General features: G+C 37.9%; 1 protein-coding gene across 3 annotated transcripts in view; it reads left to right on the forward strand.

Moving 5' to 3' along the window:
* The window catches only part of LOC133517106 (kinesin-related protein 4-like), a 48,564-nt gene extending 26,382 nt beyond the window's left edge, over positions 1-22,182 (forward strand). For all 3 annotated transcript variants that reach the window (XM_061850258.1, XM_061850260.1, XM_061850259.1), the window contains 11 exons: positions 602-632; positions 2,235-2,331; positions 5,375-5,426; positions 6,487-6,652; positions 7,938-8,043; positions 9,454-9,634; positions 12,712-12,877; positions 14,122-14,272; positions 15,269-15,345; positions 19,722-19,817; positions 20,491-22,182. In XM_061850258.1, the coding sequence (XP_061706242.1) occupies positions 602-632; positions 2,235-2,331; positions 5,375-5,426; positions 6,487-6,652; positions 7,938-8,043; positions 9,454-9,634; positions 12,712-12,877; positions 14,122-14,272; positions 15,269-15,345; positions 19,722-19,817; positions 20,491-20,631 (1,264 nt within the window). In that variant the 3' untranslated portion in view covers positions 20,632-22,182. The remainder of the gene's footprint in view (positions 1-601; positions 633-2,234; positions 2,332-5,374; positions 5,427-6,486; positions 6,653-7,937; positions 8,044-9,453; positions 9,635-12,711; positions 12,878-14,121; positions 14,273-15,268; positions 15,346-19,721; positions 19,818-20,490) is intronic.
* Positions 22,183-26,702: the final 4,520 nt, after the last annotated feature.

Below are 26,702 nucleotides of genomic sequence, written 5' to 3' on the forward strand. Positions count from 1 at the left end.
CGTGTATGATCGTGCGAATACTGCATCAAAGACTATATAACTTTTATATTTTTTAAGTATCTCATGCGTGCACATACAGCTTATAAAGCACAATTTTATTGAATGAACGAATACTGAATGGCAGAATAAGTTATGCCTTTAACTTTTTTTTTAATAATTAAAGAGGAAATTGTTTTGCAATTTGAGTGATGGTTGATGCTTAAATCATGATTATTTTATCTTATTTCCCCTTATTCCTTTATGTTTGGAAAAAAGCACTATATGCCTCGGCAGGAACAGCAATTCGTTAATTCGTCTTCTTTGTCGGACAACGCAAAAGCAAAGAGGAGCAAATCATAACTCATCCACGAATATGCCCTTTCCCGGCCTCTGCAATAATATACTATTAAAAAGTAAAAAACAATACAGTAATAACTTCCCGTCCGCTAAAACACGACAATAATGGTTTGTTTTTTATTTTTATTTGAGTTTAACCATAATGAGTTATTACAATAAGGTGAATAAGCTTGATATTGGAGAAAATTAAAAATACAATAGTTGTTCTTTTTTCTTTTTTGAAGTAATATGAACAAAATAACTACTAAGATACATTTGTTTGCAGATCTGACAGCTTTCAATCTCGACTTGACGAGGTAAGTAACAATAAACTAAGCGCCACGTGCACCATCCCAGTAACCCAGGGTTAACCAATCGTTAACCCAGTGTCAAATTGTACAGGTCACCATGGTAACTCCAGGTTTAACCGGTTAGACCTTGGTTACCCGGTTAAACCGTTAACCCATTGTCAAATTGTACTGTTAACCACGGTATCTCCAGGTTTAACGGTTAACCCCGGGCTACTGATTGGTGCAAATGGCCCTAAGAGTCTTAACACATATTTATATGAGGGGATATAATTATTCTCGGTCTTATTGCACTGGTCAACAGTGGTTTTGTTGCCTTTGATATAAGATTGATTTCCGATGTATTTATGCTCACAATTTATGAAACTATCAATGATTTTGAAAGATTTGCTCTACTTTTTTTAAGTCTTTATTTTCATTTTACATAAAAAATCAAATACGCTAAAATCATAAAAAACTAGAGCACATTCAATACTATTATGAATATATTCGTAAACTGTGCACTTGAAAATATAGAAATTCGCAGAGATACCCAGGGCAACAAAAAAAAATTTTTTTTTTGAGCTGTGTAGTAATTCTATAGTCCATTTTTTGCCGTGCGATTTTGACTTTTTTATTGAAAAACACTAACTTGATAAAAATGTGTATCAATTATAAATCATATAAGTACGATCTTTTTTTTTTTCATAAGTAATAGGGCCACTTGCACCAATCACTAACCAGGGGTTAACTGGTTAAACCTGGAGTTACCATATTAGTTACCAGTACAATTTGACACTGGGTTAATGGTTTAACCGGTAAACCCCGGGTTAGTGGGATAGTGCAAGTGGCCCTTACTGATTTTTTAAAACCGGTTTTGTTTTTTCAATAAAAATACATACAAGGATTGTTTACCTTTTTAACCGACTTCATTTTCATAGAAGGAGGACGTTCCGTATTCGGTTGTGGCAATTTTTTTTTATGTACATTCACCGGTTACTCCGACACTCATGGTCCGATTTGAGTAATTATTTTTTGTTTGAAAGAAGTTTACTCCAAGTTGGTACCATTTTAATTTGGTTCTGATCTGATGATGGGATCCATGGGGAATTGAGGGATCTCCTCATTTTTTAAAGGCACATGTATGGTGATTTGACTGTATTCTTACAGCTCGCGCGCACAATGTCGCCTCGTGTGTAATGACCAACTTAGTTTGTTTTACACAATATTTTACAAAATAAACACTTTTGACTTTGACTTTGAAATCAGTTTACTTTTTTTGTAAAAAGTTTTTATTTCTAATGCTAAATAACGAACTATAATAACGTCACGTTCGACGTTCGAACTGATCATCCCTTCAGGCTAATGATGCCCTTGAAGCGTGCAATGTCACATATTGTCTATGTGCGCACAACATGTTGTCTGGTCAATTTGCATTAAGTCAGCCAGCCAGTCGTTATTATATATTGCTCAATACATAGGCATTTGGAACGTTCCGTTATCAGTTGCCAATTGAACTGCGATTTGCTCAAGTTTCAGTCACAGTGCCACTGACACACACGTGAAGTTAGTCTAGATGAGTGAGTGTACACTACACATGAACGGATGTAACGAAAACTTACCTTATTTCAGAGCGAGGAGTTACCGCGGCCGTCCAGCGCGCAGGAGCGGCGCCGGCGCCGCCAGAGCCTGCACGACATGCACCGCACCACGCACATTGATATACAAGGTTATTCTTACTAGCTTATGGATTAATAAATATAACATATTTTGGGGTCATTTGCGTGGGTAAGTCGAGGCCCTTTTTTACAAGATCGTAATCAAGTTAAAATAACTATATTTTGTTTTTTTTTGTTTGAAGATATGACAAAAAAATTATTATTTTAGCCAATCAAAATGTACGGTCGTTTATGCTTATATTTCACGCATAACCAACATGAATTTCACATATACCATTACCTTACATTTTATGATTTTAATTTACTTTTGTGTTTATATAGTTTGGCAAACACAACTTGTCAGTAAGTAAGAACAATGAAAACTATACTCATCCCTTTCCTATGGGTGCTAGCTCTAGCGTAAAACAAAGACAGTATGATTCTCTCTATGTTTGAAAAGAGACAGCCCTGGGCCAAACTACCATACATTCTCAATCATATTTCTACTCAGTGGCGGTACTTCCATACAAGCCCAAAAGCCGGGCTTGCCTTAGTTGTCTTACCGAAATTACGTAGTGATAAGATCAATATAGATTATTTTTAAACCGCGCGCCAAAAGAACTCGTATTATTGAATTCAAGCCACCGCGGCGCGAGCGTATTGCAAATTTTTGCCGTGCCGCCTCGTCCGCGCGAAAGAAATTAGTCGTATGATCTATAATCCTGCTCGCGTTTGTGGGCTTGCAACCGGGTTTGCTTTTTCGTCCCGCTCTGGACCCTCTAGCCTACAAACTGCCATATAACGAATGTAACTATTTGTCGGTATGTATAGCAATCTTATGTTACGGCGAATTAAGCCGGGCTTTTAGTGTGAAGTTCACTGCATAATTGTGCACGAGCGCGCGTTTACTAAACAACTTCAAGTGTATTATTATTTGACTAGTCGAAATACTATTATATTCTGTGTCGAAAGTTTAATTTGTTTTAAGTGAATCGGAGAGTGTGGACCTGTTTGTTTGTTGTTAAAGTGTCTAATTCGTTAACAATATAAGAAGTTGTTCCTTGTGTGTTATTTTCAAATTGCTGTCAATTTATGCCTCCAAATTCTGTATATTAAGATGCGACCGAGATCTCGGTCTCGGCATTCTCGGCCAAAATGGGATTATGGAATATTAGACAAAATTTTGTGCGAACCTTACGGATGCTATTCTGTGCAGTTTTGACGTAACTGACGACGTTGGTGTGGTTGTGTCATGGGTTGGTTCTCATTTAATATGGCTTATCAGGCTAGTGAACAACTTTTAAACGAGGCTGACTGACGAACGTCGTCACAATTTAACGGGCCATAAAATTAAAAATTACTGTTTTCGGGTTGTAATTAAGGTCCGACCGAGACCGAGATTCAATGGGATTCTCGGCCGAGACCGAGACCGAGAATTTATACAATACGAATTTTGCATTCAAAATCTTTTTAGAATCGAAATTCGACGATTTACCAGAAAAGTTATCATAATCAATTCGTAGCGCTATTAAATAGTATTTTTAGGGTTCCGTAGCCAAAATGGAAAAAATGGAACCCTTATAGTTTCGTCATGTCCTTATATCTGTCGGTCTGTGCGTATGTCACAGCCAGTTTTACTCATAAACTATACGATATATTGTATAACCAAATTTGGAACGTAGGTGTAGATGTATTATGAAAGTCGTTTCTTAGTTTAGAAAAAAAATTAAAATATATTTTAAAATATTTACTCCATATAAATGTAACTAAAAGTTTAAAAAAAAATATCCTCATTAGATAGCTCTTTAAAAATACATAAAGGTTGCTAAAAAGGTTTTTTTGATTACGTAAATACTTTTGGAAATAATCACTCCAAAAAATAGTGTGATCCCCTCTAACTTTTGAACCGGCGGAGCAAAACCATTTTAAAATATTAATAATAAAGCTTAATAAGCAAATAATTTTTCAGGAAAATTATTTTGAATATGGTCGGCTAAGCCATTTAAGAGTTATATAAAAAAGCTGATCTTCTTAATAAAACGACGAAAGTGCCACTAACATACGCTCGTTTGCTTATACGGCTTTTTTGTATTGTGTGAAGGTACGGAACCTTCCATTATGCGTGGTCCGACACACACTTGGCCGTTTTTTTTTTTCAGTACGGATGTGCACAAAAAGAGGTACAATAACAATAATCAAAAAAAGAGTTCTATATTGTAACTCAAAAAATCCGCCACAGGTGTCGTTTTGTACTTACCTACTGCTTTGCTTTTTCCCGTTAACACAAATATATTTAGTATCAAAATATCTATCCAGTGTCATCTTCCACTCACAACAAGTTACATCCCGATAACAATATACACTCATTTATTCATCAATAACATCAACCACAAAACAAAAAGAATGATTTGATAAGTATTGCCTAATTGGCTTAAAATGTGGAGACGAAACTAATCAAAATCCCAAAAAAAAGTCACACCAACCGGGCGATGCAACCAACGGGTGGCTTAGACACCGGCGCTCGTGCGCGGAAAATTCAAATTCACCAATGATAACTGATTGCCGAATCTCGGTCTCGGCAAGAATATCGGCCCATTTTGGCCGAGAGCCGAGACCGAGATCTCGGCTAGATTTTTGGCCGAGAATGCCGAAACCGAGACCGAGATCTCGGTCGGACTTTAGTTGTAATATATAAATGTTTAACTTTGATTACTGTTATTGAACCCCTTTTTGTGCACATCCGTACTGGAAAAATACTATTTTAGGGTATTATACAATTTGTTGATTATGATATATTTGTTGATTTATTTTCACCTGAGTATTTTATTGCTAACATGTAAAATTGTATATTTTACCAATAAAAGAATATGAGTATGAGTATAAGTAATAACTCTTTTCTGATAAATCATCGAACTTTGTTTTTTAAAACATTTTTAGTTCAAAGTCGTGTTTTTTCCTATATTTCATACATTATCGGTCATGGGCGAGACAATAAAGGCGTCCTCGGTCGGACCTTATTGCATGTCAGTATAATCTAAGCCATATGTTAGTTTGTTAATTATATTGTTTCGTTAACTATTCCACTGTCGTTCAGTTACCAATATAACTTTTCAGAACCCATGAAAACGCTGAACGAACTCAAGACTAACGGCGGAGATCATGACAGGTAAGAAATAGATCACATCAATACGTTGATGCACAAGTAGCAAAAATACAACGGACAAACTTTGCGACGTTGTGCTATGCATAATAGATGAGGAGCTGGCCCCAAAGAATTAAAATAAAAATATCCGTTTATTACCAAAACGTCCAAAACACAAAAATAGTACAATAATGTAAGAAACAAAAAAAAGAAAGCTATGGTGTAGGTAACTTAAACTAAATAGGTATATTATTAGTAATTGTATATGATACGTAATAAAATAATATTATTTTTCTCCATTATGCTTAGAAATGTTCACTTCATTGTAGCAAAAATAGAACGGGAACTTCTTCTTTATGGTCAAATCAAATTTGTCCTATTTTAGCGGACGGGAAGTTATTACTGTATAGTTTATACCTTTTAAAGAAATGTACCCACTAAGAAAAATAAATGTAAACAGTCAATTATTATTATAGCCGCGTCTACACGGGTCAGTAGCCATTTCAAGCTATAGGATAGAGTGAGATAGGAAGATAAACCAACTTACACGTATCGTTCTTACAAGTCCGTCGTGTATGATAATGCGAATACTGCTTAATAAAATCAAACACTAGTTGAGTGGACCTTTACTTTTTTTAAATAATTAAATAGGGAATTTGTGCCTTTAGTTTTTTTTTAAAGATTTAAATAAAGAAATTGTTTTTGAAGTGAAAGTTCGATTCAAGTGGCTTAAATAATATCGCATCGCATGTTTGGAGAAAAGCACGCACTTCGTTTCGCATCGTCCGACAAAATCGAAATTCATCCACGAATTGCCGTTTCCCGACTTCTGCAGTAATGTACTAATAACTTGATCGAGGAATCCAGCAAAAAATTTGTAAACGTTTGTACTCTTATTTGGCGCGTGTATATTATTCCCCCTCCCTTTGTTTCTCCTGAATCAGAAGTTCTGTTGTTTAGTTTAGAAAATACAAGAAAACCAATCGATTGACATAAAACAGACAGAAATTTTGCCTACCTGTTGTCTCGTACACATTGTGTACATTGGGTTTCTCCATAATAATACTGCAATTTGTCTGTACAGTGAAGTGGTGTCACTGAAAGAGCGTCTCCAACTCTGCCTGCAAGAATTGGAAGAGCTAAGAGAGAGGTATCGGGAAGTGGATGAAGAGTGCGAGATCTGTGCTGAGTACCTGCGAGAAAGGGACGAACAGTGCATTCAGCTAAGGGCCGAGAATAAAAACTTACAGGTAAAATGAAATAGGTAATTTTAACTTTAATATATACGGTGCTTACGAGGAACCCGAAAGATTTTACCAGTGTATTCTTAATCATGTTTAAAGATTAAAATGTCCGATATACTTTTCTAGAATTCGCCTAGTTTCAGAGTTAAATTAATAGGAAGTTGATATGAATCGTGAATATATAACATGTTATGTTTTTACCATAGTAAGGAATATTAGAATACTGAAAATCATATTCTGGAAGTGTAAATATGTGTAACAAATTTTAAAAATAATAACAAATAAATTAAAAATAATCATAATTATTTAAAATAATGCCCAATATCACGTGACTGCAAACGCCAACCGGAGCGCGTGACGTCACGGTGAAAAGTGTCCCACAGACAAGTTGTCAAACCTGACCGTCACCACCAAAGTTTGGATGTTCAAAAACTGTATGTATTTTTTATTTCGCCATTAGACATAACGCACAAAAATATTATTACACGATATAAAGATGACTAAAAATAACCTGCGAATGATACGAAAAACGAGGAAGGCAAACAACGAATGAAACCTAGGAAGAGCGCGAAAAACCTATAAGACATCTTAAGATAGAGTAAGAATACGAACAACTAACTACTCCAGTTTCGTGATTGTTGTTCTTTTACACATAGGCACTGCGCAACACTTGTAAAACTAGTTATTTATTATTTTATCTTATAAATGTACTTATTATCTTTTATAAACAGTAGGTAATTAAATACTACAGCTTTTGATCTGCTCTATGACTGACAGTTTGACAGCAGTTTGTTTATTTATCACATCGTGACATCATCAAGATTAGATTGTATATGTGCCAATTCATAAAAAAAAACCTTCTTTTGGCCTCAGAAATACGTGGTTATATTCCTTCGGGTTCCTCGTGAGCACCGTGTATAGGTAGCGAACCTAAAGTACAAGTAATATAATTTCGAGTAATAGTAGAATTATCTAAAATAACACAATTTTTTAAGGAATGGTGGAAAAATTCATCGCTTCGGGCAATATTCGAACTTACGACCGCTTGGAACACCGGTCCCATGGCTCTATAACTAACTAAGCTACCGAAGTTTACCAAAAGAGTGCGAATCTATCCATTCCTTCCTTGTTATTTCAGATTGTCGTATTAAAATGAGAGCGTAATTTCAATTATATAGTGGCGGTTAGGTGACTCTTACAGGCCAATTCTAGTTTTAATTATTCGATATGTTTCCGATATGATATTGATCTGTCAGTGTCAAAAGTGAAATTTCTTCAACATTCTTTGCAGCAACAAATCGCCAAGATCAATGACAAGCTACAAAACGCGAGTATCGTCCGCGGTCAAAAGGACGCTCAACGCAGTTTCGCGAACGCTTCAGTCAACACGGATGAAGGTACATGTTGGTTAACTATTAGAGGTTCCTAACTGGTTTTGTATTCACACTCTATTACAATATAATAACGGATTTAGAGCGTTGTTAACCTTTTGCCCGCCACCGTCGGCTCTGGCCGACATCTGAAAAACTTGCCAACGACGACTACAGCCGACAGTTTCGCCAATGCAATAGGGACTAACGCGGGACTCCGTAAAGTTCAATTTCGCTTAAATAATCGTGATCGCCTCCGTCCGGCGCACGGCATGTTCCTTCGCCGTCTGGCGCTCAAAAGGTTAAGACTGCCGCGCTTCTGTAGCGCTTCTTCGATGTTAGCTGAAGCATGTACCAATAGTTTCAAGCTATCCAGCCAAAGAAGGTAGCATTACGAGTACTAATAAGCAGACTGTGGGGCAGTAACAATCTTTTCTAAAGACTGTTACGGACAGATTTGACTGTCCCATAATATTTGATTTAGTCAACCTTGTCAAAACAAATTTAGAACTTAAGTTTAAATTTAGTAATTTATTTATTTTTAGATCTATGAACAACTTAATTAATGTGTGCTATCAAAACTGGATCAATTGCTATCCGAAAATAAAGAAACTTGTATTTGTATAACAAGCAAAGATTTATTGACTGTATCAAAGTTGTTTAGGAAATAATCGTGCCCCGATTTTGATAGCTGAAGAGGATTAACGGGCCATGTTTTGTAGTAACTGGCCTGTCAAATGTTAACTTTCGACCACAATAGTTACCGCACAGAGCCGCATAATGAAAGCGCAAGAAGTTATTCTCTTTTTCCCGTGCATTTGCGTTAAACTAATTGCTTGGGTGCTGTAGTACAATAATTTATCTTTAGTAAATAAACTAGCTTATATAGTCTGTGAAACCATTTTCGTCAGTAGAAAGAAGTGTCAAATATAAAAAATGTAGGCGCGAAGATTTATCGTCCCGTAGGAAATTAGAATTTTGCGCCTTTTTCTACTGAAAAAGTTTTCTGACGGACTATAGTAATGTTTCAACTACTAAAGCTACCATATAAAATGTATTAAAAACGGGTCAATCACGTATTTGAAAACGCTCGACATGTTTAAATATATTTAAATTATTTAATGTCCGTGTCTCACGAATATTTTTAGGGTTCCGTACCCAAAGGGTCAAACGGGACCCTATTACTGAGACTTCGCTGTCCGTCCGTCCGTCCGTCCGTCTGTCACCAGGCTGTATCTCATGAACCGTGATAGCTAGACAGTTGAAATTTTCACAGATGTTGTATTTCTGTTGCCGCTATAACAACAAATACTAAAAACAGAATAAAATAAATATTTAAGGGTTTTTATAAATAATGGTACGGAACCCTTCGTGCGCGAGTCCGACTAGCACTAGACCGGTTTTCTGTTATACTAAAGCTACGACTCGATTGTACAGATTGGGCAAACCTGCACTCGGTGGTAGTGGACCGAATGTCGTTCGATCGCGAAGTTGAAAAGAACAAATCGCTACAGCGATCCGTGGACGAGCTGCGCTTCAAGAACGGCGAGCTGAAGGCGGCCGTCGCCAAGGCGCACAAGGCCGTCGAGCGCGCCGCCGCCAACAGGGCCGACTCACAGTCAGTACTTGTCCGTCACATCCTTATACACGATGAACTCAAACACCTGTATTCTCTCTGTGTTATGTACTTGTTTTGTGCAACAAAGTGTTTACTACTACTACTTCTGGAGCTAAACGAATCATCTCCATCTATTATGGTGCATCCATATTGGCATTTATGTATTACATAGGGTTTGTATGTGTAACATGATGAAACCGAAAGATTGTAACAGTGTTTTCCTGATCACATTTAGAGACTAGAATGTCATATAAACTTTCCTGGATTTCGCCTAGTTTCAGAGTTAAAACCAATAAAAAAAAAAACAAAAAAAACATCTTATTGTAACTTAGTGCCTTTCTGATGGCGATGATGCCATTATGGGGCGTAAGTCTAAATATCCTTATTGATAGATGTCAAAAAGTGTCAAGTAACCTTTCCAAAAACTTGGTTTTACAAAAGAAACGTAAAAATTCATTTTTAGTGCCAGTTTTACCAAAACATTCACTTTTTATGTTCAAATTTTAATGTATACATTTAAAAATTAAAAATTTTTTTTTTTTTTTTTGCTAAATTTACTTCAATTTATATAGGTATAACATTTTTCTGTCTTTTGGCCTCAGAAGTGTGTGGTTAGAATCTTTCGGGTTCCTCGTGTTACACCGTGTATAAATGCCCCAATTCTAAGACATTAAGGAAGAAGTCACTGTCTCAGATGAGTCTTGATTTTGCGACTACTAGATACCAGCCCGCCAATCTACCAACTGATCTACCGAGACGTACCCGTTGACAGCGAATATTTCCATCATATTCTTTATACCTTAGCGACACCTACCTTAAGTCTCACTTTTTAATCGTATCGGAGGGTATCATCAACGCTTGCTTACGACAAAAACGACTAAGACATGTTACGAGTATCATGTTAACAGAGAGAAAAGTCCCAGAAAATGACCTAGAAGCAGTGAACGGAAATAAAGTAAGGAACCTGCGTTTGAGAACATTACCGTTCAAATTCTCGGGACAATTGGGACACATACACGATTACGCCTACATTTAAATAAGACGATACGTTTACAGAGCCTGTAATCAAAACTGGTAAACGAAGTAATAGTCATCTCTATTACACTAATGTACACTAAATAAGTGTAGATTAAATGCATATAATGTCAATAACGACCAATTAGCGACATTAATCCGCTAACCTTCTTGCTGTACGTACTGGCAGCTGAGAATTCGCGGTTCATTATTTTGATTAGAATTTGACCTAGACAGGTACTTATAGGTTTATATAGTTTGAAGAACCAGTCAAATAATTCAGGTGTAATAATTTTGTGCAGATTAAAAGATAACTAGATAAAATGTTGTTATGAAATGATAGACTAACCCAACATAAGTAAATATTCATTGTTGTGTAAACATATATTACGTTACAATATTTTTATCTACACACATATCATAAACCCTCTATGATGCTTTCAAAATCCGTAAATAATGGCCAACATTGCGATAAACTGTTTTGTTACAACAAATTTCTTATCTGTGATGATATTGTAATTGCTTCATAACTACATCAAAATCGATTTGGTTATGACAGGAACATCTCTGGAAAAAGAGCAATTCCATTTGACCTCTATTCTAATATCAGTCGAGATGCCTTTTTGTTCGAAATGAAATGTCAATTGCATACAATTTTGACATATCTCGCATGTTAGTTTGTATCGAATGATACGGAAATAGGCCCCCGACTCTAGTTTGTCTGTGAATTACAAAAAACTAGGAATGCGTGACATGCGTGAAAAAAGTTTTCATTTACCGCCATTTGACGTACAGTTTATCTTTTAATTAGTTTGAAGTATAAAATGAATATGTTTTGTTGTTTTTAAAGTAACTATAGCAAAAGTTTCGTGTAAAATGAGCGATAAAAATATTTCGGTGACGCCACCACATATCCGCGAGTTCCGCCAAGAGAGCAACGATGCTCTGTGATTTGGGTTAGTGAATATATCATAGAAAGTTTATAATATGTGTGCATAAAATAGTGTATGTAACTGGACATAATTAGGCATTAAAACACTCGTGTGATCTTATTAAGAAACTCACTTTGTTCGTTTCTTAAACCCACACTCGTGTATTTTAATGCCTTTTATTATGTAGCAGTCACATAAACTACTATTATGGCTAGATACAATTTATTATCAATCTGTATGGCATTGGCAGTGCGTACTTGCATAGTCTCGTTCAGGTACAGCCAGCGAAATTTAGATGGGGTACACGAATCGGGTCAAAAATATTTTAACAGGCGGAGTGACAAATTGTCACTCTGACAATAAAGGCTCATCCCCAGTTTCAGTTTCAACGGAAATATTTTTGCGCTGTGTAAATGCAAGACGGAGGAAAGATTTCTGGGCAATTGCAAGTGAAAATACAAAACAGAAGAAAGATTCGATAAAAAGTCTTAGCCATACAGGGATATACCAGTAAATACATATGTGACAGTAGAGGGTGGATTCAAATGATCGACAGTTTCAGATAATGTGTGTATTTGTTAAACTAATTCATAGAAGCAGTCAGAGTAAAAACATATATTACATACCGCACCTCCCGCCAAAGAAACAAAGTTCATCCTCACTTTCTCGCCACGTGGCAAACCAAGAACAAGTTGGCATCTCGCTCGTTTTTGCCCAGAACATGCAAGTTGTGGAATGAGCTTCCTTCTGAGGCTAGCACGGTAGTATTGGAAACATGTCATATTTATTCAAAAATTTACTGAAGCTCCACCGCCCACCTTAGGGTAGTTTACGTTAGGGTATTCAGCGGACAGAATGCTTCCATGTTTTATCTCCATTCACTGCGTAGAAGATACAAATACCTAAGACAAGACAAAGAACGAACAAGACGAATAAATAACAAGTGACCAATACAGAATTAGACGTAATAAGAAATAAACGAAAAACCAATGAGACAAGCGATTATGATACCCTATCGGGGGATAGCACATATTGTGGAATCATTCGAGACGTTTCAGCTTAGTACAAAATGAATATAACTGCCCGTCTGAGAATCCGTTCACAACCTTTCAGCATTTTTTTTACGTATAGGGCGCTGGAAGCAACCAAGCTAGAGTTGGAGACATGCAAACGTGAGCTGGAAGAGTACAAGGAACGGTGCAGGGAGCTAGACGAGGAGTGCGAGACGTGCGGCGAGTACCTGCGCGAGCGAGACGACCAGCTGTGTCGGCTGAAGGAGGAGAAGGTCGCTCTCGAGGTGCGCATGAATATTCTATCGTTCAATTTAATTAGTAACTAGCGTTTGCCCGCAACTTCTGTGTGGGATGATGATGATAAAACCTTCCTATGTCCTTCCTAAAACACTATCTCCATACCAAATACATTCTAAATCGGTTTAGCGGTTTAAACGTAAAGCGGTAACAGACAGACAGCTACTTTCACGTTTATAATATTAGAACTGGATGGATATCTGTTCATTTGTTGTATTACATTATTAGTTAAACAAAAATATAATTGTTCAATCAAACAACAAAAACATCACACACTCGCACATCTCCCTGTACACGGGTCCAGAGTTCGGTCTGCCGTGCACTAACCAACTCCCAAAACAAAGCCGAGCCTTCTCGTGAGCACTTACGTACTTATTCCATCCAGTGACATGTCTACGTACATACAAAAAACCTGAGTGAAACGGAAATTGGGATGAGACGAAAATACTTGGATGTCTTGTTTCGGAATTGTAATGATTAAGAGTAAGTTAACTGAAGTTTTACTGGTGATAGACAGATATAGATGTAAGTGACAATAATACATGCATCTACAAACCTACAATAATGCAATAATATCTGTAATTTTGTGCAACTAACTGCAAACTAGTGTGTAGTTGGCGATAAAACTTTTGATCGACATGTTGTAAGTACGTACAAATTTCAATAATAAGTGTATTGAAACTCGACCAAGTGTTGTATCTAGAATTAGTCGACAATAACCGATGTTTGAGATATAACTATTTTAAAATGCTAAATTGCGACGAAAATACATGTTTATACTAAATTTCTTCCAAAAACAGTGCGACGCAGAACAAAATAACAAAGCATTGTGTTTCGCTTATTAGCATTTCGCGCGCATTTTTTGTACTTTTTATTTATTATTTTAAGCAATTAAATGATAATTTAATAACGGAAATGTTATGAAGAACTCATTTGTATACCGTAGATAAAGTGTTTCTTGTATTTTTTAGTCAAACACAATTTACACTATCCAATTACGCAAGTATTTTCCGATCCCGCCGTTTTTACTTCTTTGAGGCGTTTTTCTGTTGTTTGCATCAAACCGACTCTAAATTTAGAAGCGTTATTGCTAAAAAACCACAAACAGCTACAAAAGTAAAAACGCCTTAACCGTGAACTGAATGGTTTTGACGTATCTTTTTTTTAATGTTTTTATGTTTGTTGGAAAAATATTTCGTTGCCTCTGCCATGACATATATTTGCCCGCCAGGCTAAGCTCTCGGCCCTCGTGGAGAAAGAAGCCGACAGCAAGGTGCAGTCGGTGCGCAAGAAGCGGCAGAGCGCGCACGACCACAACCGGCACTCCGCCGCGTGCGGCGCCGCCGCCGCCGCCGGGAAGGCCACGCCTCATGTCAGCCAAGGCAAGCCTTTACTGTAGGACTAGACCATTTGTATAAGTAGCCCATTTAATGCTTTGCTTTCATTGCACTTTTACAAAATGCCTGAATCTCAGAATGACTAGCTTTTTTTCTTCTCAAAACACCACATTCCCAAAATGCCTAAACTTCAAATCTACATCGTGTCATAATACCTAAATCTCAATTTACCGTCATGAATGAGTGCTATTTTATACTAATTTATCGTCTCTGGTTCCAGCAGATTGTTAAAAAAGTATTAGTAATACGACATAAGTTATAAAAATGCACTTAAGACATTTTCATTTTAAAAATAAGTCCATCAAAAATTCGGCATTTGATGAATTGTACTTTTTGACTGACTGTCTGAATAAAAGTCATAATGAGATTCGGCCATTTTCAGAAGCAGTTCGATATTTAGGCATTTTGGGGGTAAGTTGTTTTGAAACTTAGGACATAATAAATCCAATATCATTACGATATTTAGGTGCAATAAAACAAAAACCATTTAATTGATACATTCCTCCTTGCCTATGGTTTCTGCTCGTGAATTCTCGAGAAATATGTCCTTCTTCTAGGCGGGAAAAAAAATCTCAATGCCTCGAGAACTCGAGAAATAAATCTCTTGTTAACGGTAAAAATAAATCTTTATTTCATACAGAAATCACTCAAAAATATAACGTTTTTGTTCTAAGCCTGCACGTCACAATAATTGCATTTCGCTGACTTTACTACCTATTTCAATTTCAACATGTCTCAAATTACAATAAAAAGAAAATTAAAAATACACACCTTACACTAAATTAAAAATACAAAAACCACATGAAATACAATATAATATATACAAATATTAAAAAAAAATAGAAAAATACTGATGTCAATAATTTTGAATATCATTTTATATTAAATTTATTATACATTTACATATTTTACTATGCTGTGCGGTTTCTTGACTATTTAATGGCTAAGCTAAGGATTATTGTTATATTATTTAATTTGCAGATCTGCACCCGGAAAACGACAGCTCGAAGCTAATCAACGCATCTTTGCAAAACAGTGAAATCGAACAACTCAAAATGGTATGTTTCGCGACTCACGACTAAAATATTGTAAAGGGTTAGACAATTTTGCATAAGAAAGTACACTCAAGTCGGGGTTACTATGATTAGCATTCTGTTACGCTTACGGCGAAACCCTTGTTAATGTTAATTAGAAAAGATTTGTTCACCACACCAACTGGTAAAGGTACTCTTGATTGTTCAAAAACTAATTAAAGTTGCATTTCATCCACATGTGGGGCAAAGTAATCAGATTTTGAGCTGTTTCCTTATGTTATCTGGTAGAAAAGACTTTTAATTTATGATTTTGAATAATTTGAATGATAGTTTTTTATTACGTTCATTTGGATTTGATTAGATTTGATTTTTTTGGTATGTCATAGTTATTATTTTTCTCACGTTGGTGAGGTGAAAAATGTTGTGTTTCACTCGGGGCAGTTTTTTTTTAACCCTCGTGCCCTGAAACCCTCGCAACGCTCAAGATTCCACTTCTCGAACCACTTTTTGGAATCGCACAAATTTTGGAATCTTTCGCTTAACAATATTAGCATGAGCGGTTAAACAACTTGCTTTGCCTGCTTGTAATAGTACATTACTATAGAGGCCGGGAAACAAAGGGTTGCCAAGTAGATATAGACGGCCGAGCGTAACGAGGACGGTTAGGGAATGCCTTTTCTTGCCGAAATTTGTATAGTGCTTTTCTCAAACTTGCAATGAAATAATAATAAGAATAGGATGATAATGATTGTTTCATGCCCTAATGAGATAGGTTATTCAGTGCGGGTATTGAAGCGGAACAAAAAATTTGATTATTGTGGCGCTACGACGCACGCCATTACGCTTTTTTTTCTATTTTGTGTTTTTTTTATTGATACTTTGGGGTAATCGAAAGGGGGACAAAAATTTGATTATTTTTGCGCTACGACGCACGGTTTAGGAGATACTGCCCTATAAAGATTTGTTTTTACAGTCTCTGCTTCTCCATGCGTCTTGATCTGCTTAACCATGCGTCGTAGGCCAAAAATAATGAAAATTTTGTTCCCCTTTGAAACCGTGAAGTAATATTTAACAAACACAAAAAAGAAAAAAAAAAAAGGAAAAACGACAAAAAAAAGAAAAAAAGGCAGGCTGCAACAATGGCAGAATTTTGCTTATAGGTTTTTATGGTTGAATGCCAAAACGTGTCACAATTTGACGTTTAAAAACAAAAGAAGGTTGCCTTACAGGCCTAGGTGTGTAAGGCTGTATGAAATTCCTTTACATATCATCTTCACTCATCGCACCTGGTATGTAGTATTTCCGGACCTACTTTGAAGTAAGTCATGTCAACATTTCATTACAAGTTTGAGAAAAAGCAATTCGTGGATGAGTTTCGATGTTGTTTCGACAAAGAAGACGAATCCACAAATTGTTGTACATGCCGAGGCATATATAGTACTTTTGTCCAAATATGCGAGGAAATAACGTAAAATAATCATAATTTTAAACATCAACCAGCACTCAAATCGAACCTCCACATCAAGAACGTCAAAAGAAATCCCTCTTTAATTATTTGAAAAAAGTTAAAGGCACAACTTATTCTGCCATTCAGTACCATTCAATATAAATAATTGTGCAATATAAAGTTGCATGGCATGCACGAGATCCTATTGGTAGTGATGAAATAGTAATGACAAATCGAAGTTTTCCACCTCGAAAGCCCTTCGGATCATTGTGTTTTTTTTATACTACGTCGGCAAACAAGCATACGGCCCGCCTGGTGGTAAGCAGTCTCCGTAGCCTATGTACGCCTGCAACTCCAGAGGAGTTACATGCGCGTTGCCGAGCCTAATAACCCTCCCTCCCCTCGTTGAGCTCTGGCAACCTTACTCACCGGCAGGAACACAACACTATGAGTAGGGTCTAGTGTTATTTGGCTGCGGTTTTCTGTAAGGTGGAGGTACTTCCCCAGTTGGGCTCTGCTCTGATCTGGAATAACATCTGCTGTGCTGTGCCCTACCACACAAAGCGAGATGACATTCACAATGCCCATACCTCTCTTGTGGACGTAGTTTAAGGACGTACCCGGGTCCAAAAATATGTGTGTATAATATACAGTACAGCGAGGGAAATTGTTATAACTCGTATCTCTTGTATATCGTTGATGAATCAGGCTGGTCCTCTGTATCCACAGCACTCCTTTTGGGGCCAGCATGTGTGGTAGCATTTCTTCGTCAACCTGATCAGGCCGGTCGAAATTGTAATTTGATGGTGGATTATCAATGAATGGTTTTTCAATGAATTATTTTTCAATGTCGGCACACTTCCGGCCCTGTATATTCTCGCACGATTGACCATTGCTGTAGTTGCAAACAGCTGAGCATTTGAGTCCTGCTTTCTTGTAACCACAGCTGCTGGTACAACCTTTTATGAGTTACAGTTCAAAATTTAACAAACCTTTGAGAAGCCGTATCTTATGAACCATTTGGCCTTACTAAGAAAAATTACCTACTAAGGCCTTACAATTAATTGCAAATTTCTTCTTCTTAAAAGGTGGCAAAAAATTACAACAACTGAAAAATGTCCTAAAATTTAATCGATTTTCGTGTACTTTTCAATGATCCCAAGAGAGAAGAGAGGGCTTTCGAGGTCGAAAACTTGTATTTGTTATTACCACTACCAACTTATTAAAAAAACAGAACTTCCTCATTTGATGTTAGGTAAAATGTACCAATTCCATGGGCTACTTTCCGTCCGCTAAAACACGACAGTAATGGTTTGATTTTTTTTTTTTTTGAGTTTGACTATAATGAACTTCCCGTACTATTTTTACTACAATAAGGTGAACATTTCCAAGCATATTGGAGTAAAACAAATATAATACATTACTACAGAGGCCAGTAGGGCTAAGATGGTCGGCTCTTTATCATTTGTCACCATGCCTGTCACGTTCTAACAAGTATGTAAGCGCGAAAGTGACAGGCATAGTGACAAGTGTTAAAAATGGAACCATGATGCTACCGCAGGACGAAAGGGGTTGCCGGCCCAAGACATATAGACGTCTGAGGCGGGCAACCCCATATTTCCCGCCGAGGTATGTATAGTGCTTTTCTCAAACATGCAATGAAATAAACAACAAAAAATCAAAGCTTTATTTTTAAATAAATTATAAGTAAACCTAACGTGTGTATATTACTATTTCGCTATATTTTAACTCGGTTTTAATAGAAAACAGATACTTCATACTTACATTTATATTTATTGTCATGTTATTTCAAAAAAGTACGAATGCACGTTTCTGAACGAACCTTCTAAATTTCAATTTGTTGCAACCAAAATTAAATTATAACCTCTTCTCGTTCTCAATCTCAATAATCAATCAGAACTCAATAGCAATAGGTATTTGTCGCTAGATATATAGATAAACTAAACTTATATATTAAGCGTTGTAGTCTAAACTGTCGAGTTACAGTTTAAAATACTAAAACACAATGCATTTCGGATTAAAAGATGCTTAGTAAACAAAACATTAAGCATGGAGTACAATGCCCACAATGTTGAAGACTTTTTAGTTTCTGCGAGTTTTCTAATATGCCAAAAACACGTGTTCTGAGTAACTGTGGGCATTTTTGTTGGTTTTCCAATTTATAAAATTGTCATAAGTAACCATATATTTCGCCTTCGGGTTTGCCGGCAGCAAGTTCTGTATAACCAATTCTGCTTCGGCTCTTAATTCAGGTGGGGTGCAATCAATAATCATTTCATCGTCGGTAGTTTCGTCCGAACTCACATTGAATTATTTATAACAAAACAAGATTATAAACAATAAAACTAAATCCGATAAAATATAACAGAATTACAGCGAAAAATTATCAAGTTTTTTTTCCCCGCCAAACCTTTTTTTTCTATACGGTTAGAGACGTTTGAGTAGACATTTTTACCGCTACCTAATATTTAGATGAAATATTAATAATTCAATGTGTATATGTATAGTTAAGAAAAAAATTGATAATAATGTGTTATTTGTTATGTTCATGTGGATTGATTATGTACATAAATAAAACTGCACTAAGTACATACCAAATCGTTTATTGTTTTTTTTAATACGCATAGTGGCAGAATGTCATGACGCATGTGCCACAAATTTATGTGGAATAGAAATTAAAAAAGAGGACTTTGCCGGCCTATAGACCTGCAAGATTTGTATGAAATTCCATTAACGACCTCTTGTCCTAGCCGCACCTGAAACGTCATACTTCCCAGCCTATTACTTATAAGTCTAATAAATAACATAACATCAATATTTCATTGCATGTTTAAGAAAAGTATATTGTAATCGCCGTACGCCGTTCGGATAGTTTCTGTCTTGTCAGATAGAGCAGGTACCCGGGTCGGAAGTAATGCGGTATTGGTTGCAGGCGCTGGAAGCGGTGGCGAGGCAGAAGCGCGCACTGGAGCTGCAGCTGCGCGCCGCGCCGCCCGCGCTGGCGGCCACCGGCAGCGCCGTCGTGCAGGTCGCTACTGGGCCCTCGGCCCGCTCTGCTCGGCCGAGCAGGTCGCTACTGGGCCCTCGGCCCGCTCTGCTCGGCCGAGCAGGTCGCTACTGGGCCCTCGGCCCGCTCTGCTCGGCCGAGCAGGTCGCTACTGGGCCCTCGGCCCGCTCTGCTCGGCCGAGCAGGTCGCTACTGGGCCCTCGGCCCGCTCTGCTCGGCCGAGCAGGTCGCTACTGGGCCCTCGGCCCGCTCTGCTCGGCCGAGCAGGTCGCTACTGGGCCCGCGGCCCGCTCCGCAAGGGCGAGGCGAGCTAACCTTTTGAACGCGAGGCGGCTAAAACATGCCGGGCTCCGGACGCCAGGCGATCGCGCTTATTTAAGAGTCCCGGCGGAGGTGCATTGGCGAAACTGTTGGCTGTAGCCGTTTTCGGCGTCCTTGGCAACGCTTTCTGAGGACGCCCCAGCCTACTGTGGCGGTCAAAAGATTAAATAGGGATGTTGACTGACAACTCGAAAATACTTATTTTTTCGAACTGTCGAAAGGATAGCCCGCATGGAGATTTTTATGAAATACTAGCCGGTGACATTCCTCGCCTTGTCAGATTGGCTTCTCTTTATATATTTTTCCGATATATGGCTTTTTAAATGATAATTTGTCCCTAATAAAAAGTCTTATGTTTCTATTTCTTTTTCAGAACCAACACTTAACTGAAGTAATGAAAGAAAACCAGAAACTGAAAAGGATGAACGCTAAATTAATAACCATCTGTAAGAAGAGAGGCAAGCCCCTCGGCGAGTCCAACCGTGAGAACGACGACCCCGCGGAGCTGGCGTAGGCGGTGAGTCGCGACCGGCATTATGGTGCTTAGTATTATAGTTATTTTAACAAAATAAAAGTTACTATTTTACCGATGTCTGCGTCAAAGACGCCTATTCTCTTAATATGTACGACGGGATTTGAGGCTCCTGGCTCAAACTAAAAGTTGCGAATTTGTTAATTGTGTATGTATTTGTGTAGCAAGTAAATAAACAAAGAGATGAAGCTTCAGTAAAATATATATGTATTCAGTACGTTAATTATGTCGCGCAACATTTCGTGTTACTGGCCTCGTCGTATTTATTTAACATTTTAGTCACAAACTCAGTTGTGGCCCTTTGCCGCGTCTGTTACATTGCTAGGAATTATGTGTTTAGGATAATTTTGATATGTCCTTATTTTACATTTTAGTCCATAATTGAAACTAATTAAATTAACCAAATTTTTAATTGATCAATGCATGACAAAATTATTACAATATTTCAATATTAATAATGTATCATTTAATTACTTGGGAAGCTTAAACAATAGGAGGCTATCCCTTCTTGCAACGATCATGAACATAAATTAACTCTTCGAAATTGAAGACTGAATGTTAATTCACATTCCAAAAGCATTTTTGCTATGCACGGACCGATCTGCTAGTATAAAATATTGTGATTGCTTTGACTGAAATGTCTAGAACGAGTCAGTGCCATTGTAGGTATTATGTAGTATTTATTACGTTGACCTGTATTTAAATGGTACAATAATTAGTAATATATTAGCGTACTTAATTTGATGTGTCTATAGAAATTCAGACTGTGTTAATGTAAATTATAATGCTCTGGAAGCAACGCACACGTTTCACTGAATGAGTATAATAGTAAAATAATGATATTCTTGAGCCGTGGGTTTTAACTAATTGTTAGTCGTTGTCGCCACAATTTTTTCGCCTTTTTCCCGAATTCGTAGGTATGTTTCATCTACAATCGTATGTAACTGTTATTGATACTCACGTTCTTTCGCGCAAACTCTGTATTAATTGTAAACAAAACTACTCCTGCCCTCATATTATTTGCAAGAGGTAGATAAGAGCGTCCAGGAGCGTATTCTAACGTAAGCCTTTTTTTAAACGGCAGCCTTCTGTCCCAGAACCATGGTTCCTTTTGACTCTAGAATCCCACAAACCATAACTTTTGTATTCTGATATCTGTTGTGGCGACTGCGATATGAATCCAGCACAAACATGCTATTTAGGATAGGTATCCTAAATAGCATGGTGTTAATTATGAAGGATGCCGACTTTAGGGCAGGCGCCCTAAAGTCGGCATCCCTCATAATTTATTATTTCATAGTATCTGTGATTGCCGATATTTGGGGTAATGGCACTAATGGCTGACATGAGCATGTTTTTGTAATTATGTAGACAAGAAATGCCGCAAGAAACTCATAATTTACGTAGATAATGGCAACGAATATTTTATGATTAATCCTATTTGACGCACAATAATAACATTAATAACTTGCATTTGAATTATTCCTTAAATGTAGTATTTTCATTGTGTTAATAAATATTTTAATATCATAACTGTTTTTATTTTCTTAAACTATTTTCGGTATTCAGTTCTACTTGTAAAAGAGTAAAGTTTTACGCAGGTACCTATTAAATAACCCGAACTCCCTACGATTTTCCCAGCGAAGTAAATTGAAAGTTGCTGAGCTAAAAGGTGATTTTACCTAAGACATTTTCACTTCAAATGTTGCCAAAATGAAACCATAAGGCTCGCAGGCTCGCAGTGTCAAAAAGTTATCAGATCTCATGTAGAGCCTAGCTTCGAACTCTACACCGTAGTCAAAATATGTGGCTTGACCGTTTCGCTACCGTGTGCATATTCGTATTCCTACAATATTCTTTCTATAGTTTAGTGAAAGAACCATATCACTATTAATGAGGTAATGGCGTCATGCTACAATCGCTACGTCGGCAATAGGCAACGGGGGCGTCGAAGACAGGTTATTGAGATAATGTCAGGGTTGAGTGTTGGGAATAATGATCTAGTGCATAAAGGTCGTAGTTGACGGTGAATGCTCACTGTGGCGTGACTGAATGCTGGTGTCCCACAAGGCTGTGTGCTATCACTCACGCTATTCCTCTTGCATATCAATGATACGCTGCAACAGGCGCGGATACAAGGGGGGGGCATAGGGGCAATGGCCCCCCCCTAAAACCCTGGCTCTCACATTACTAAATTGAGTAACATTTTTTTTTACCTTATTTTCTGTGCAAAAATATATGATTTTCTCAAAATGGCCCCCCCCTAAGCCAAATCTTGTATCCGCGCCTGCGCTGCAAACTGTTATAGTAGGGGTGATGCCTAACTACCCCGGCCGCACCAATATTTCTCGGGAAAGCGCAATTGATCGCCGAAGCAAAGTTGTCTGAAATTGAGACTTCCCTAAAAAAATCTTACAATGGGGTCGACTTAATTTAGTCCGTTCGAATCTTGCAAAGACACAGGTTTGCGTTTACCGAAACAAGCTGGCATTTGTCGTGTCACCTCGTTTTGAGACCACTCCCTTAACTGCCACGGGCCAGTATCGGTATCCTTGGCGTCGACTTCTCGAGTGAAGTCCGGTTCCGCGGCCATTTAGAGGGTAAGTCCAAATTAGCCTTGAAATAGCTCGGTGTGCTCAACAGATCGAGACAGTATTTCACACCGGCCCACCGCCTACAGCTTTATAAGGCGCAGGTCCACCCACATATGGAATAGAAGTAGGTCCTGTTCTCATCATGTGAGGGCAGGGACACCACAATACCAGCTATAGAGTCTAGACCGCATCCAGCGGAGAGAGACTAATTGTTGACTGCCAGCGTATATCAGATCGGCATAACTCCTTGCTGCTGCGTAGAGATGTAGTGTCGCTCTGCATTTACTATTGCATATAGATATGACGGCGAGTGTTCCGGAAATTGTTCGGATTAATCCCCTGTCGCGTCTTTCCACTATCGCTCTACGGCCGGGGTCGTTTTCACCCGCCGCCCGCGGCCGACAGCGGGTGTTTGGTCGTTTTGAGAACGTAGCCGCGGCGGCCAGTCGCGGCAGTTTCCGAGGGTTTTTGCTTGCGAACGGACGTGTGTGTGTAGGTTCGTGAAATGGAAAAAACTCTAGCATATTTATTGCTTCAGGAGGAAGAGGATGAGGATTTCTTAATAATATTGAGGAAGCAAAAGAAAAAGAAGAACAAGATATTTAAAGCTAGACAAATAGTATCCTGTGCTGTGCATCGTACAAGATACTATTACATTTGACTAACTCGATCAAAAGTTCGTCCTTTTCTTTGGTGAATTTCTCCATATTAAGCCAGCGTCCACCCGCCGCAATACTTCAAAATAACTAAAGACGGCGGGCGAAAACGACCACTCCCGAGCATTCCCGAACATACCATTCAGACGCCGCGGGCGGCGGGTGAAAACTACCCCGGCCTACGCGACATTTCCATCTTCACGACTTAGATGGTTGTCAGTCCTCAATTGTGCGTTTCTCCAGAAACTTCCAACTGTGGAATGAACTGTTCAAACCAGAAAAGAGCCTACTCCTATCTTAACCCTTAAATGCATAATTTTCATATTTTTGGTAGAAAAAAAATGTTTTTGTTTAGTTCACACCAAGAACGCAAGCCTTTTTTTTTATCTGTGTGCTGTCTAATGCTTTGTAGACATTTGGCATTTTATGCATTTAAGGGTTAAAGGCTGGCAACGCACTTACAATCCCTCTGGTGTCTCGGGTCTCCATGGGCGAAGGTAATAGCTTACCATCAGGCGATTAGTCTGCTAGTTTGGCTCCTATATCATAAAATAGTACATTACGATACAAGTGCGAAAAATAGGAAATTCGAAACGAGTGGCGATAAATTAAAACACGACCGAAGGGAGTGTTTTAAATCGACACGAGTTGCGAATTACCTATTCGCACATGTATCGTACAACGTTTTACAGTACATATGGCCCTTTAAATGTTCGACACAGTAACATAATATGCTACTTCTCGCACTAGTGCTATAAAGTAGCCCCATATGTACTGTAAAAGATATTTTAGCGAATGTCAGCTTTTGCAAATAACTGACCGATCAGGCCGATATCGTCCGGCGAACTGGTAATCAGTGGCCCCTTAGGCCATATCTTTATTTGTAAATAGCATGTGTTATACCTATTTAGAATCAGTATTAGAAACTTATGCTAGGAAGCGCTGGTGGACTAGCGGTAAGAGCGTTGCGACTTGCAATTCGGAGATCGCGGGTTCAAAGTTTCAAACCCCGACTCGTGCCAACGAGTTTCGGAACTTATGTACGACATATCACTCAAAATTCAAATATTTATTCTGCAAGTAGGCCTCAAGGGCTCTTTTACAGCACTGATATTTATACCAGTGGCTTGTCGGTGAAGGAAAACATCGTGAGAAAACGGGACTAATCCCAATAACGCCTAGTTAACCCTCTGGGTTGGAAGGTCAGATGGCAATCGCTTTCGTAAAAACTAGTGCCTACGCCATTTCTTGGGATTAGCTGCCAAGCAGACCCCAGGCTCCCATGTGCCCTGTCAAAATGCCGGGGCAACGAGAGGAAGATGATCATGATTAGAAACTTAAGCTAGGTTCACACGGCGTTAATTTTCCCGTATACCATATACGGGATTTCATCGAATACTGTAGTGACAGTAAAATTTGTATGGCTACTTACAAAACTTCATACGGCTAGATGGCTTTCCCGCATAGGCACCGTTAAGTTAAGAATTTTATCTGGACATACATCATAAACTCTCTATGATGCCTTCAAAATCCGTAAATAATGGCGAACATTACGATAAACTTTATACTACGTCGGTGGCAAACAAGCATACGGCCTGCCTGATGGTAAGCAGTCTCCGTAGCCTATGTACACCTGCAACTCCAGAGGAGTTACATGCGCGTTGCCGACCTTAACCCCACCCCCCTCGTTAAATGTTTTGTTACAACAAATTTCTTATCTGTGATAATGTAGTTGGGAGAATCAACTTTTTACGTCACTCGTTGCCATGGTTACGATTATTTGTCCACGGGACAAAAGTTCATTGAAATACTGATTTTATGGTACTTAAATGTATTAAACTTGCGTTTTTGTGGTCGTTATAACCAATGTCCATAATGGGCCCCCTACTAAGCATGTTAATAGAACGGCATACAACGTCTCTTCAAACAAACTGTGCCACTGTTGTCCCTTGGACAACGGGACAGGATAACAAAACAAAAAAAGTTGATTCACCCAGTTATCACGTAGTTATTGCTTCATAAGTACATCAAAATCGATTTGGTTATTTATGCACTCAAATATGGAGCATCTCTGGAAAAAAAGCAATTCGATTTGACCTCTATTCTACTATCAGTCGAGATGCCTTTTTGTTCGAATGAAATGTCAATTGTGTACAATTTTGACATATCTCGCATGTTAGTTTGTATCGAATGATACGGAAATAGGCCCCCGACTCTAGTTTGTCTCTGAATTTAAAAAAAACTACATGTGAAACACAATATGAAAAAAGTTTTCATTTACCGCCATTTGCCGTACAGTTTATCTTTTAATTAGTTTTAAGTATAAAATGAATGTTTTTTTTTTGTTTTCAAGGTAACTATAGAAAAAAAATCGTGTAAAATAAGCGATAAAAATATTTCGGTGACGCCACCACATATCCGCGAGTTCCGCCAAGAGAGCAACGATTTGGCAACGAAGCCCTAACGGAGGCTGTAATTTGCGTTAGTGAATATTTCATAGAAAGTTAATAATATGGGTGTAAATAAAATAGTGTATGTAACTGTAACTAACTTCGTTCGTTTCTTAAACCCACACTCGTGTATTTTAATGCCTTTTATTACGTAGCAGTCACATAAACTACTATTATCTACCCACATAACATAAACCTTCTATGATGCCTTAAAAATCCGTAAATAATGGCCAACATTAAGATAAAGCTGCTTCATTGCTTCAACGAGTAAAGTAAGTATATAGGAAGTCTCAGTTGGTCAGTAATTTCTTATTGCCTGTGCACTACAAAGGTTTCCAACAAAACAAAGTCAA

This window comes from Cydia pomonella, chromosome 4 (assembly GCF_033807575.1).
Source record: "Cydia pomonella isolate Wapato2018A chromosome 4, ilCydPomo1, whole genome shotgun sequence".
Taxonomy (NCBI): domain Eukaryota; kingdom Metazoa; phylum Arthropoda; class Insecta; order Lepidoptera; family Tortricidae; genus Cydia; species Cydia pomonella.